The sequence below is a fragment of the Odontomachus brunneus genome, unplaced genomic scaffold (genome assembly GCF_010583005.1).
Source record: "Odontomachus brunneus isolate Ranch 3 - 2012 unplaced genomic scaffold, Obru_v1 Obru_scaffold_019, whole genome shotgun sequence".
Classification (NCBI taxonomy): domain Eukaryota; kingdom Metazoa; phylum Arthropoda; class Insecta; order Hymenoptera; family Formicidae; genus Odontomachus; species Odontomachus brunneus.
Window position 1 is genome coordinate 2,303,134 of NW_022639469.1, and position 14,136 is coordinate 2,317,269.

At 34.5% G+C, this 14,136-nt stretch overlaps 1 protein-coding gene across 3 annotated transcripts; it reads right to left on the minus strand.

Moving 5' to 3' along the window:
* Positions 1 to 1,717: 1,717 nt before the first annotated feature.
* LOC116841960 (venom acid phosphatase Acph-1-like) lies at positions 1,718 to 12,754 on the minus strand. 3 transcript variants are annotated; one of them, XM_032810545.1, is made up of 8 exons: positions 12,583 to 12,754; positions 11,652 to 11,770; positions 6,526 to 6,649; positions 6,142 to 6,252; positions 4,588 to 4,853; positions 3,604 to 3,887; positions 3,164 to 3,366; positions 1,718 to 2,476 (listed from the first exon to the last, which is right to left on the minus strand). In XM_032810545.1, exons 1-8 carry the CDS (start codon positions 12,589 to 12,591, stop codon positions 2,231 to 2,233), a joined length of 1,362 nt encoding a protein of 453 aa, XP_032666436.1. In that variant the 5' UTR covers positions 12,592 to 12,754; the 3' UTR covers positions 1,718 to 2,230. The 3 variants fall into 3 exon arrangements, with proteins under 3 accessions (XP_032666436.1, XP_032666439.1, XP_032666438.1); XM_032810548.1 differs by lacking the exons at positions 11,652 to 11,770; positions 12,583 to 12,754 and adding an exon at positions 7,377 to 7,600 and having other exon boundaries at positions 6,526 to 6,717; XM_032810547.1 differs by lacking the exons at positions 11,652 to 11,770; positions 12,583 to 12,754 and adding an exon at positions 7,377 to 7,591.
* Positions 12,755 to 14,136: the final 1,382 nt, after the last annotated feature.

The window sequence follows — 14,136 nt, forward strand, 5'->3', positions numbered from 1 at the left end:
AATAATCGATGATCGAATAATCGGTAATAACAATGAATAACAATAACTGGGCAATGGCAATAATAACTGATTAAAGACGAAGTAAAGAAATTGTCGTAACGGCATGCCCGAGTTACTTTCTTATACGTAATAGCAAAAGTTAAATAATAACCGAATAAATTAAATAATAAATAAAGAAGTAATAATACTCGAATATTAAATGGTAGTGATAATAATATCTGTTTGTCAATCGTGTAATAATATCTGCGAATGGATAATAACGAAATAATGATGGTCGAATAATCGATAATAACAATACCTGGGCAACAGCTCTAACAAAAACTCTAGGTTTCACCAAAGCTAGGTAAACGGATTGTCATAACGGTCCGTTTGTGCCGCTGACTGAGCGGCGCTTTTGTTTATCCACCCCGCGGAATACAGTAATTCTTTAAAAGTAAGATGAGAAATTGACAATGTTTTTATGCGGTCAACGATTTTTTTGCACATTCTAACGAATAAATTTGCCAAATTTCTAACGAATAAGTTTGTCCAAGCATTGTTTTTGATTGTCAAAGCATCGTTTTTGTTTTTCCAAGCATTGTTTTCGTTTGTCCACCACGCGGAATAAAATAATTCTCAAAAAGATAGATAAGAAATCGACAAAGTTCTTAGGTGGTCGACGACCTTTATTTTCGTATTCTAATGAATAAAATCGTTTGTCAAATCGTGGTTTTTGTTTATCCAAGCATTGTTTTTGTTTTTCCAAGCATCGTTTTCGTTTGTTCACCCCGCGGAATGGAGTAATTCTCAAGAAAAAAGATAAATCGACAATGTTCTTATAAGTAATTCAAAATTAATATTTTTAGAAGTTCGTGACCGCACGTCCTGCTCGATTTATGCTGCGTTTTTGCTATCACGCCATGAAAACACGACGTAAGTTTTGTTACACTTCTGCTGACACTTAGTGTTATATATTTGAATTTTATTTCTGGTTAAATAACCAGACATGTTTGGTTAGTCTACTAAAAATCTTGTTAACTTAAACAGAATTCGGGTTACTTTAATCGGAATTTCTGGATCCTTCATATGCGACAAGATATTTGGTTAATTCAACCAAATCTTTTTTTCCGTGTGGTTTACGATTTTATCGTTTGCACACACAGACTGACTTTCAATAGCTTTGAATGAAAAGTAAATATATGTATGAGATAAATACAAACAAGGTTATCGTAACAATTATTAAAAACGCGTTTATCAAATTTCAGACGTGATGATGATATATCACGATACTTTTACACTTATATTTCAATATATAATGTTTATAAATCGCTACTAAAAATTTGTTTGAGCATTCAACTACATTAAAAGTCGAATAAAAAAACTAGGAACGGTTAATTGTGAGCACACTCAGAAAAATATTATTTTACTGTTAAGAAAAGTGATTACACAGCTTATTTTCTTTTTTTAAGTAATAGTTATTTCTCCAACAAAAAATATTTTCTCGATAATAGACTTAAAATATACTTATCAAAAATTTTTTTAAATTCATTACATACTCATTATATATTGCTCACTCGCGCGTCATTCCCTAATCTTGTTTTAATTAATATTTTGACTATTATTGCGAATATCGTAAAATGGTATAGGATTTTTATGTTCACCCCAATCCGTTTTACGTTCCTATGAAAATTTCGGAGGAGAGCCTGGGACATCCTATATAATTAATTTTAATTGTACGTCAGTTGAGCCTTAGCTTTTTATTTAAATATACAATACTTCGTTGTAAGTAGATGATTCTTCGAAACATGAAATAAAAATTCGAAAGAATTAATACTTCTATATTACCTGTTTTCACTTGTGTGAATTAACAGACAATACACTTTGCATCACACTCCTTTACTCTATGATTTCTTTGGTAATAAATATAAAATAGAAAAGAATTGTAAAAACTTCGTAATTTTAGAACTGATTTCCCGAAAGTATCAGGAACTCGTAGCCTCGATGCAAACTCCTATCGATACTTTTCGATGAGTGTATTTTTCATCGATTTGTTTGAATGATGATGTACTAAAATTCTAAATATATGAATGTTCGATGTGGCGATAAACGAGCGAATATGGAAAATGACTAACGTATAGAGAAAAAATAATATCCTGATGATATACAGAGTGCGTGAATTTCAATGTTCAATGTTGAAAATACTGTCGTTTTGGGCTCTCAGCGTTTCGATTAGGACGATACGTTGCGTATATTATCCCAGTCGAATTCTGTTCTTTGTTACTGACGATTTCATCAAATTATATAATAAATCTTGCATCGCGGCTGGATACTCCACGTTTGCGTAATCCGGAGTTTTTCGCTTGTTACAGATAAGCTCCTCGTTAGTCGGGATGATGTTTGTGGTCATGTCCAGAAACTTGTCGAAAGGACACAATAATTCGCAGCCAGGCAACGTAATTTCACTGAACATTGGCGGGATGCCCGTATAATACAAGATCTGGAAATTAATTAATAGTGTGATAATTCTATAACTGCAATAATTTTAATAGCTTATATAGCTATGCGAGTAGAGTACAGTGAAGTAAGTAAAGAACGAACTAGTTTAAGATAACAGACACAAAACGAAAGATTTAGCCTGAATTTCAATCTAAAACAATCCCACAGAGAATTTAAAAAGAATTCAAAAAGAATTCAGTCGTATGTCACCAATTCTGAGTTCATCTTCATCTACAAATTATTTTGCTATCATCAAAAATCATGATGGATATAAGAACCATGATTTATAAGCAGTTGCAGTTTTGCTCTGATAGCAAATAAATTTGTTAAGGATATATTATTTTGCATCAATAGCAAATTAACGTGATTCTTAGGACAAATCCACTCAACAAATTTTGTCTATCCAACGAAACTACTTCTGCTCTGATAACTTGTATAATTTGTAAAATTAGTTACGTCAACTAAATTTTTTTGATGTCATTACGAATATGCAGTAGCAACGACGATTTTGCTAAAAGAGCACAATTATTTTTCTTCGTGTGTGGTTATGCAAATATTAGCGGTGACTGCACAGAATAAATATTGACGCGATCGTCGCGATATCGTGTGTTATTTTCTCTTCGGACTGACGATCCATTCACACTTATTAATTCAATTAAAGCAACGTGCTACTCGTAAACACACTTACCTTTACAAAATAATTTGAATCCATCTGATGCAATTCCATAACGAGTGCACTGGAATATTCAGGTACATGCGGCTTGTACACTTGCAATGCTTGCAGCATAGCCGCGATGTTGCTCTCGTGGCCGCTGTATAAATACATCTTCGTACGCGATGCACCGTTTTGCGTTGCTAACATGTTGTCTATCATGGCACGAATCATCGGACCTGCAATGAAATTGAAGTTACTCTTTATTCGAACGTTTAAGGATTTAAAGAAGACAGTTCTTTCTCAATTTCTCGATCTCTCATCTACAACTACATTCAATATTTCATAAATTAATAAATGTGGATAACGATCTGCTTGTATAAGTGAGTTGCTAATCTGTCTATTATCTGAAGGAACTAGTTTTCTGAGTGGTGAATCTTTTGAGTAGCGAAATATTCAATATTTATCTTTCTTACCAGCGAAATATCTCCTAAGTTTACTGTTTTTATTGGAGATATTGTACGACGCTATAATCGCGTCGAAGAGTGAGCCTTTGGGGAAGTAATCGTACACCCACTCGGGAAGAGGCAATCCCAAGGAGGACTCCGCTACAAAAGTATGATAGAGGAAGAAGAAGTCCATGGGTCTCTCTAGTCGCTTCCCGGTTAGCTTCGTCAAGTTCTGCCTCATGTCCTCAAACTGATACATTATTTCTTGCACTTCGGGTGTTTTGAGCACTCGTTCGTACTCGTCGAGATATCTGTCAAAGAAAGGATCCTGGTCAAGTTTCCCGCTAAATCTTGAGTGAATCTTCGAGCAAAAGTTCGGAATAACTTTGCTTGTTTTCCGGACTTGGACCGCGTCTTCCTCATATTTGGTTCTGACCAAAAGTTTCAGGTCGGAAAGGAAGACGCAGTCCAAACTCGGAAAACAAGCAAAGTATTTTCTACATCATTACATACGGAGAAAAATAATTTTGTTCTTTTAGAAAAATCGTCGTTGCTACTGCATATTTATAGTGACAACAAAAAAACTTAGTTGACGTAACTAATTTTACAAATTACTCGTTATCAGAGCAGAAGTAGTTTCGTTGACAGGATAGACAAAATTTGTTGAGTGTATTTGTCTTAGAAATCACGTTAATTTGCTATCAATGCAAAATAATGTATCCTTAGCAAATTTATTTGCTATCGGAACACAACTGCTTATATAAATTCATCATTGTTCTTACAGCAAAATAATTTGTAGATTCAGCAAATTATATTCAACAAATAGTGATTAATACTCTTAGAAAATCTTTTTGCTGTCCATATAATAACAAAAAGATTTTGTTAGACTAGCAGAAAATTTGCTGGGTCAGCAAATTATTTTTCTCCGTGCACCTTCCATAAAATATAGCTTCTCTCTCATTGATCTTTTTTTTTGGCAATTTCCGAAATAGAATCGCGTCGTATACTCACTCCGGACATTCGTCGGGCAGAAAGAGCTTGTCATCAACGCGCGGCGTGTACGACGCCGGGATTGGTTGCCATATGAGCGATTTGTGCCATCGTTGAACAAACGCTGGCGGGAACAAGCTGGCGAGAACAAGCTGCAGGGACATCTTCGTTCTGTCGTAGTCCGAGCTATAAGCTACGATATGTTTCGGCATATATAGCGAGCCCAGAAAATTGCTGTATCTGTTACGCAGCTTCTGACCCAAGTCGTACTCGCGTCTTTTGCCGGCCTGTGAAAATTCACGCAAATTCAATGGTAACTAAACTCGAGTTCTATTAGAGAAAATTCAGTTTAGTTTTAAATGGTCTTTCGCATAACATACTATAGATATTTTGCGAAGTTGTTCCGCGAACCTTGTCTTTCGAAGAAAAGATAAACTTGTGTTAAATCTCGCATTTAACGCAGAAGATGGAGAAAAATAATGGAGAAAAGTAATTCACGCATGGAGAAAAATAATTTTGCTCTTTTAGCAAAATCGTCGTTGCTACTGCATATTCGTAGTGACATCAAAAAAATTTAGTTGACGTAACTAATTTTACAAATTATTCGTTATCAGAGCAGAAGTAGATTCGTTGCCAGGATAGACAAAATTTGTTGAGTATATTTATCCTAAAAATCATGTTTACTATTAATATTAAATAACGTATTTTTAACAAATTTATTTGCTATCGAAGCAAAACAGTAATTGCTTATATAAATCCATCATGGTTCTTATAGCAAAATAATTTGTAGATTCAACAAATTATATCCAGCAAACAATGATTACTACTTTTAGCAAATCTTATTGTTCTCCATATAATAACGAAAAGATTTTGCTAAACCAGCAGAAAATTTGTTGGGCCAACAAATTATTTTTCTCTGTGTATATTTATAGTGACATAAAAAAAATTTAGTACTAACGTACTTGACGTAACTAATTTTACAAATTGTTCGTTATCGGAGCAGAAGTACTTGACGTAACTAATTTTACAAATTGTTCGTTATCGGAGCAGAAGTAGTTTCGTTGTCAGAATAGAAAAAATTTGTTGAGTTTATTTGTCCTAAGAATCACATTAATTTACTATTGATGTAAAATAATGTATCCTCAGCAAATTTATTTACTATCGGAACAAAACTGCAACTGCTTATATAAATCCATCATGGTTCTTAATAAGAACCATGTAAAATAATAATAAAATAATAATATTCGATAGTAAAATAATTTGTAGATTCAACAAATTATATCCAGCAAATAATTAGTACTCTTAGCAAATCTTTTTGCTGTCTATAAAATAATGAAAAGATTTTACTAGACCAGCAGAAAATTTGTTGGGCCAGCCAATTATTTTTCTCCGTGCAAAAATCGATTCTATATCCAGAAATCTCGATTTGTCATTTAGTAGTAGTTAGTAGTGCAAAGAGAAATTACTGTATTTCGGCGCCCCTTAATTAATTCTTTTCACAGAGCTTTCCGATTGTCATCAGTTCTGCTTTTTTTTTTGATAAATGATGAATAAAGATAAGATAATGTTGCTTACTAAAGTCAGCTGTCCGAGACCTGTCGGGTAGAAGGTGTAATTCAAGTATGGATCGTTCGGATACATTTCGAATCCGTTGTTATCGGGAGTTCGGTCACCGTGTCTGAACACCTGCGGAAGTTAATTGAAAACAATTATTGAGGTATGAAAAGGATGTGAGATAAGTGATGAATGAAGCAATATTAACAATAAAAATAATAATAATCAATTAAGCGATATCAATTAAATCGATATTTATCGATTAAATCGATATACTCTGAAACAATTTAGCTTAGTGCTTTTAGCTCCTTCAATTTGTGCATCACAAGTGCTACCTTAAAATAGTCGTTCAATTAAATTAACTAATCGTCCAGCTTAAATTAATGAGCATTAAGTCACACTTACTACGTTAACTAATTTGATCTCAGACATTGCAGTCACCATTAGAATCGCGTTCAGGCAGATGATCACGGCGATCGACAGGTGATTGTAGAAATTACGAAATAGAATCATCTTGTAGATCGGGAGGCTGCAATGCAGTCGATATAGTGCTATTAGAATTCGCTTATAAACGAAGAACTCCCGTCGTAAGAACTTCTGCGAGAAGAATAAAGTGTAAAGACGCGCCTTTCAGCGGACACACTGAGAAAATATGCTTGAAAATTAATTTCATTTTAAAGTTTATCTCTCCCTGTGAAATAGTTTATTTCTGTGATGAAAAGCTTATCTCTGTGTATGTGAACTTTATATCTCACAAATAAATGGTCAAGTACATTTTTTTCAGTGCAGAGCGACCTAAATTTTAACACTGGTTGCACGGAGAAAATATATATTATATACTTTTTTCTTTCATAAAAATTCTTTTTAATTTTACTATATTTTCAGTAGTGCAGGAATAAACTAAGTAAAGTATAGTAGTAAGATCCATCTTTCTAAGGAATATAGTAAATTTTGCTAGACACATAGCAAAGTTTTTAATAGCATATTTTGGTTTTTATAATACAAATAGCAGATCTAAAGTGAAAAGACAATTATTTATTGCTGAATGTCGATCTATTCGTCGGTTATAAAATTCTAACAATTTTCACTATAAAATTCTTTCTGTGTGCGGATCCTGTTCATTAAAATGTATCTCTGGCACATGTAAATAATTCTTTTTTGTACAAATAACCCGTTGTAACATTACGGTGACACAGAAAAATTCTTCCTTTAAGAGGATTATTTTATGTCAATCTCCAAGCAAAACCGTCAATTACCTCGGCAGATGCTTCGATCGTCGGAGAGTCACGTATTAGGTAATAATTCGTCGCCGTCTTGCAGCGAATCGCGAGAATTAATATGGAACACTGACCCTTCGCGCTCGGCAAATAACGCTTTTAAGGTGCAAGAGAACGCATCGACGTGGCGTAATACATCCCCTGGACCCCACTACCGACGACACTTCCTATGCGCGTCGTTTTATCGGGCCATCGCGATACGGACGTCACACGAACGCGAGCTCACTTGTCAGGGAAACATTAAGACCATTCGAAAAACACGTGGCCACGAGAAGATAGCCGCGAAGGCCAGGACTCCCCGACGATGACGACGATGGCGGAGAAGGAGGACTCTCCGTGTCGGTCTTCCCGCCATTGCGCTGACGAATTTAATTGCACACAATGCGATGATATTACGAAAGACTTGCACGTGGAGATTTTCCCGCGGAATCTCCTAGGAATGCGACGTGTGTGTTCTTTTTTTAACTTAGAAAAGTCCTGATTCTTCCGTGATGTTATATGACACGATATTGCCGCACGGAAAATATATTTATAAATGAACACCTTGCTTCGAGCCAATGATTGAATCATAACGAATGGCAACTGTATGTACAGCTGACAAGTATACGAGTTTCGTATGTACACGGAGAAAAATAATTTTGCTTTTTTAGCAGAATCCTTGTTACTACTGCAAATTCGCAGTGACATCAAAAAAATTTAGTTGACGTAACTAATTTTATAAATTATTCGTTATCAGAGAAGAAGTAGTTTCGTTGCCGGGGTAGACAAAATTTGTTGAGCGTATTTGTCCTAAGAATCACGTTAATTTGCTATTGATGTAAAATAATGTATCCTTAGCAAATTTGTTTGCTATCGGAGCAAAACTGCTTATATAAATCCATCATGATTCTTATAGCAAAATAATTTGTAGATTCAGTAAATTATATCCAGCAAATAGTGATTAGCAAATCTTTTTGCTGTCCATATAATAATGAAAAGATTTTGCTAGACCAGCAGAAAATTTGCTGGGCCAGCAAATTATTTTTCTCCGTGTAGGATTATAATGTGTGTACGCAGTTTAATAAACTATTTTGTAGTCATTGCAATTGAAGCTTTAGTTTAATTATTTTGTAGCAATAACTACAAAATAATTAACCTGTATACATTAATTCTATACACAAAACTCGTACATTTGTCACGTATGTTCGTCATCACCGTGTCTTTTTTTCTCTGAGCACGGATAATAGAAAATCCAGCTACACGAACCGAACCTTTTCTTCCATCGCGTTGATATTCGTTTAAGCTAGCTGAGGACAATTGATCGAGCAGAAATCTCCTGCAGGCATCTTTTCGTTTCTACAAAAGAAAGAGTCCCTGGTTCTTATCTGGTTTGCAGGTAATAGAAAACTCAGCCACACCAGATGAATTCTTTTTCCATATAATTGTTTCAATTCACATAATTGATGCGGATTTAGACGGACCAGGTGAGATACAGTTGACGCGCTGTAAACTATACGTGAAAAAAATTAAATACTTGCATATGTGTTGCACCTAAAAGCATATTTTATGACGGATTTGATTGCGAAAGTAGAAACACGTCATGTCGGAAATATCTCATGTCGGAAGAACGTATTATCAAAGAAGCTAAAGCGGCAAATATTATATAATACGCGAAGAGCGTATTATATAAGCGTTTAAATTATTTTTCCGGAAATTTTCTCGCTTATATAAACGTCGTGGAAACATTCAATGTTAATTACGTAATGCAACAACAGTTCTCGTTTGTGTCACGTTTGTAGCAGTAATATAATATGTATATAATATATGCTACATAATTCAAAGCATTCAAATATATTAGAAGATATATCAAATAATATACAACAATGAATTTTAATTCATAGATGTTTTATTTAGACCGTGTATGTTAATGCATTTCGATGACGGCACGAGTTGATCGAAAATTTGATTGACGATATCGCGATTGTATAGATAACGCAATTGCTTGGTAATTAGTAAAATAGCGGTTATTAGTGTCACGTGTGCATTTGATGCCGGCTGTCTGCAATTTTTTACCAATTCCACGGAAAAAACTGAACGCTCATTGTATGTGTGAAATTGAAACACATCTGCAATTCCAACGCTCGCAAATCGAAACGCATTTAATTCTAAGTAAGAATCAGTCCCCATTAATCTACCAATAATCTATTAAATGGCGATAAATTAAAGGATGACAAAAATATGAGAAAGAACCATATAAAAGGCACTAAACGCAACGCCATAATTGCGTATTGATATCCATGTGTCTTCGATAACACGCTTCTCGATGGTTCATGCAGTATACCGGGAAGTGTTCGCGACTTACGGAGTATTCACGCGGGATGACGAGAAGAATGAATCATTAAAGAAATAAACGTATAATTATCGGTTGAAAAGGGGATACAACTCTGCGGGTTGTTCCGTTGTCCTGCTTAAAAAATCGGTTAGAATTACATATAAAACATCAAATCAACCGAATCGTGTTTTTAATTCATATATATCACATCTGATTATATTGTCTAATACATTGGGAAAATGTCCTGTATAAATTTATTATAGACTTTCGTTAGACAATTATTTATCTTAAACAATAGAAAAGCGTATATTTAGAAGTAGATACATTTAATCGTTTCTAAATGATTACCCGATAAGAAATTAACAAACAGATATTTCCGATCAAAATACCGATGAATCTTTGAAACATCATGATATCTGATAAGAAATATCAGTCCATAACTTTTTGATCGGTTTATTTGATGAAATGCAATTATGATCGGACGTATCCGATTAAATTTAATCGTATATCCTGATCGGATATTAAAATTTATCGGTATTTTGGTCGGAAATATCCGTTTGTGAGTCACCATAAAATACTCGTGTATCTTTCTAGTGCAGTAAACTGGGTTGCACGAACGCGATAATTCATATAATATGCAAACGTTTCGCGCAAGAATACACAAGACACTTAATCGCAAGACACCTGCATGTTGTTTTTTACGATTGCGATATTTCTGCCCGTTCGAGAGCGAGAAAATCGCCGACGGTATGTCAATTCTGTCGAAAATATCGCGCAAGAAGATCGGTAAATAGCGCTCGAGAAAGATCCATTGCGACCTTACGATGTCACAACGCATTTGCAACAATGTATCCCGCGGAACGCGAGAACAATCCGCAGACCGCAATCAGACGTGTTGAAAGATGTAGATAACTCGCATTCGTGTGACTTGCACCGAGTAAATCCGCACACGGGAGCCGATATAAATTATAAGATCGCGATCTTTCTCTGAAGCATGTAGAAGCGAGAGGGAGGGATTTACAATCGAATGAGAGAAATATGAAGATAGCAGACGACTTTCGCGAAATTCTACACATGTGGGTAGACGGTAAACAATTCGTTATCCACGTTAATTACGTCCCGTTTGCCGATTGAGAATACGAGAGATCGCATAGAAAGCTTATTTTTTTTGTCTTAAAAAAAAAACAAACTCGTGATCCACGTTACTTATGCGTAGTCTGCCTACTGGTGAACTAGAAGATTCGCGTGGCAAATTTTTCTTTAAAAGATTAGACGTCTCGCAATTCTAATACCTGAATGATCCATGAAAGTCTGACGCACATTGCTCGGTCTTTATCGAATGATTCGCATTAATCTTTACTTCGTAACGTGAAGACAGCTCTCAGCGCCGTAATTAGCATAATTAATGACAGACTCGCAAATGCTTCTGTCGAATTACCGTGGCAAAAACAAGAAGATACACGTCGCTCAAACAGTCTTTGGTCGTCACGAGATCTACGCGTGTGGACTACATGAAATTTTGCAGGTGTCACTTTCAGTATCGTCTCTCTAGCAGAGAAAGAAAGAGAGAGAGAGAGAAAGAGAAATTATAAAAAACGGATATTTCTAACCAAATACTGATTAACTTTTTTATACGATCAGAAAACATCTGATGAGAAATATTGATCCTTAATTTTTTCATTAATTTATCTGACGATTTATCTGACGAAATGTCATTGTGATTTATGGTGTCCAGTTAAATCGGGTATTCGGATCGGATGTAAAAATTGATAGGGATTTGATCAGAAATGTCCGTTTGATAATATTTTATCGGATAATTACTTTCAGTGTATTAAACATTATAGCAACATCTACCAAAAAATAATTCTCTTGACTATAATTGTTTCTTGTGCAATTTTAAACGCGATCTTCTTGTAAAAGATGACAGAGAGAGAATTACTTACGCGCAGCCGTACACGTCGGGGGTGTCCAGCGGAATGTTCGTGCGACTTCGAACGTTTTTCCGGATTTCCCTCGCTGCAGCATCTTCCCCGCGTAAAAAACTGAGGCCGAGGTATTCCACCTGAATAGATCCTGTTGCGTTATCGCGTCATTTCGTTTTTGTGCAGAGCGATACAGATCCTGTATCTCGCTCACGAGACGTTTATTTCACAGAACTAAACTTTGTATCCTACGAATGAATTTTAAAATATCTTTTCTCGGTATTAAACATGAACACTAAGAAAAAATTGTTGAAAATTTATATGGGATATAGAATTTATTTCCACGAAATAGAAAAGTTTATTCCTGTGAAATAAAGAGTACGGCCAAGTTTAGCTCCATTTTTGGTAAGCTTAAAAATGGTCATAATTTTGTTTTTTTTTAAAACTTATTGCGAGTAAATTCCAAATATATAAGTATCAAAGTGGCGCTCCATACCATTTCAGAGAAAAATGGTCCATGAGAGTTTCACTTCCATCTCTCCTCTCGGAAGTGAAACTCTTTTGGATCATTTTTCTCTGAAACGGTGTGGAGCGTCACCTCGATACTTATATATTTGGAATCTACTCGCAACAAACTTTCAGAAAATACCAAAATTATAATAATTTTTAAACTTACAAAAAATGGGGCTAAATGCCTGTGATGGTTTGGCCGCACTCTTTAATTTCTATGTGTGTGTGTGTGTATGTAAATAAACTTTATATACTATTAATGAATTTTCAAGTATTTCCACATACACTTGCTACTAAATACATCGGATGTGGAAGCGAAAACTTTAACGTTTTCCAATCAATTTTAGTTTTCAGTTATTGCTACCAAGTTTTAATACAGATAAATATTCAGACAAACATATTTGATTGCTGTAGCAGAGATATTATTTCATCGAATTTTCACCTGGTCCATATTTAGTTGCGCCAGCTGGGATTTCTTTTCCACTTGGATGTGGAATTACTTTAATATTCGCGGTTTTAAGATAAGAGTTTCTTACGTTTAGCCTTGTTTAGTTATCAACATCCTAGTGAGTAAAAATACGGAGATTTCCTCGTCTTAAAGAACCCCTTTTGTATCCTTCCGCTCACGACTCCCTCGACGAAAATTCGTCGAATTATTTCACTATTTCCTCGCGGATGATTAATCGCAAATGACGGCATTTGAGAAGGCAAGCGATCCTCGACTTCAGGGATTTACGTCATCTATTCATTATCTTGCTGTTCATGAAACACTTGTTGCTACGTGCATTATTAGAGTAGTTAACGAGCGCAATTAACGAGCGATTGAACACGATTTCTCCGTACGCTGTTTAATTTACATGTTGATAATACTCAAGTGCGCAGATGGTGTGTATTATGACTCCGCTTAAAATAATAATGATTTTGAAAGAATAGATAGATAGATAGATAGATAGATAAATAGATAGATAGGTAGAGACAGAAAGAAAGAGAGAGAAAGAGTGTGTGTGTGTGTGAGAGGGGGAAGAAAGAAATAATATGTCCTACATCTCGTGTGAGTAATACTTGTATTACTTCTGCCAAGGAAAAAAGTAGTTGTCACATTTTTAAGAAAAATGAGTTTTTTTATACTAATAGATTCGTGACAAAAAACTATGTCTAACTGTATTGACAAAAACTAAAAATTATTATTATTTATTGAAATAAAAACGGGTTAATTTTAGGTAAAAGTTTTTGCGACTTTTTTTCTCTTGTATTTTCAAAAAGCAAGAACCTTAAGTGCATTTTCGAGTAGTAAATATTTAAAAAATTAATTTTTTATTACAGAATAAAAAAAGCGTACCCGATTTACCCAATACATGCTTTTGTATTCATAGAGATTTATTTTTCCATTACGATTTTCTAAGCAAACAGTTTTCGTAGATTTTCTCAGTTTAAAGGCAAATGTAGTTAACCACTTTTTTCCTTGGCACGGCAGACTTGTGTTATCAATCTATATTAATATACTCGACTGAACAAACACGCTTAACGTTCTGCCGCGGAGGATTTATTTTTAAAATAGCATTCCACATTGTGATACGATCTGCGCATGATCGTGTTGCGTAATTTACATTGAAATTATTTATTACAAAAGTCTATAACGGGAGGTAGATAGCTAGATAGGTAAATAGATAGACAGATAGAGATAGAGAAGAAGAGACGAGAAAGAAAGCGATATTTTGCGATGTACGTCTCACTGAGAAAAAATGCTTGAACATTCATTAGAGATATATAAAGTTTATTTACACACACATATATACATATAGAAATTAAGTATATTTTACAGGAGTAAAATTATCTCACAGAAATAAATTTAATATCCATATAAATTTGAAAGAATTTTTCTCATTGTTTGAGTGTAATATACTGACGAGAAATATATTAAAATTCGTTTGTATACAAAATTTAATTTTGTGAAACAACGCCTACACGGAAAAAGAAGATTTGCTAATATATGGAC

What these genes read in the sequence shown, in the direction of transcription:
- LOC116841960 (XM_032810545.1), bottom strand. An exon ending in CCCGACGTGTACGGCTGCGC is followed by an intron (nt 6,650 to 11,651) that starts GTAAGTAATTCT and finishes ACTGCATTGCAG; the next exon opens with CCTCCCGATCTACAAGATGA. An exon ending in GTCTCGGACAGCTGACTTTA is followed by an intron (nt 4,854 to 6,141) that starts GTAAGCAACATT and finishes GAATTTTCACAG; the next exon opens with GCCGGCAAAAGACGCGAGTA.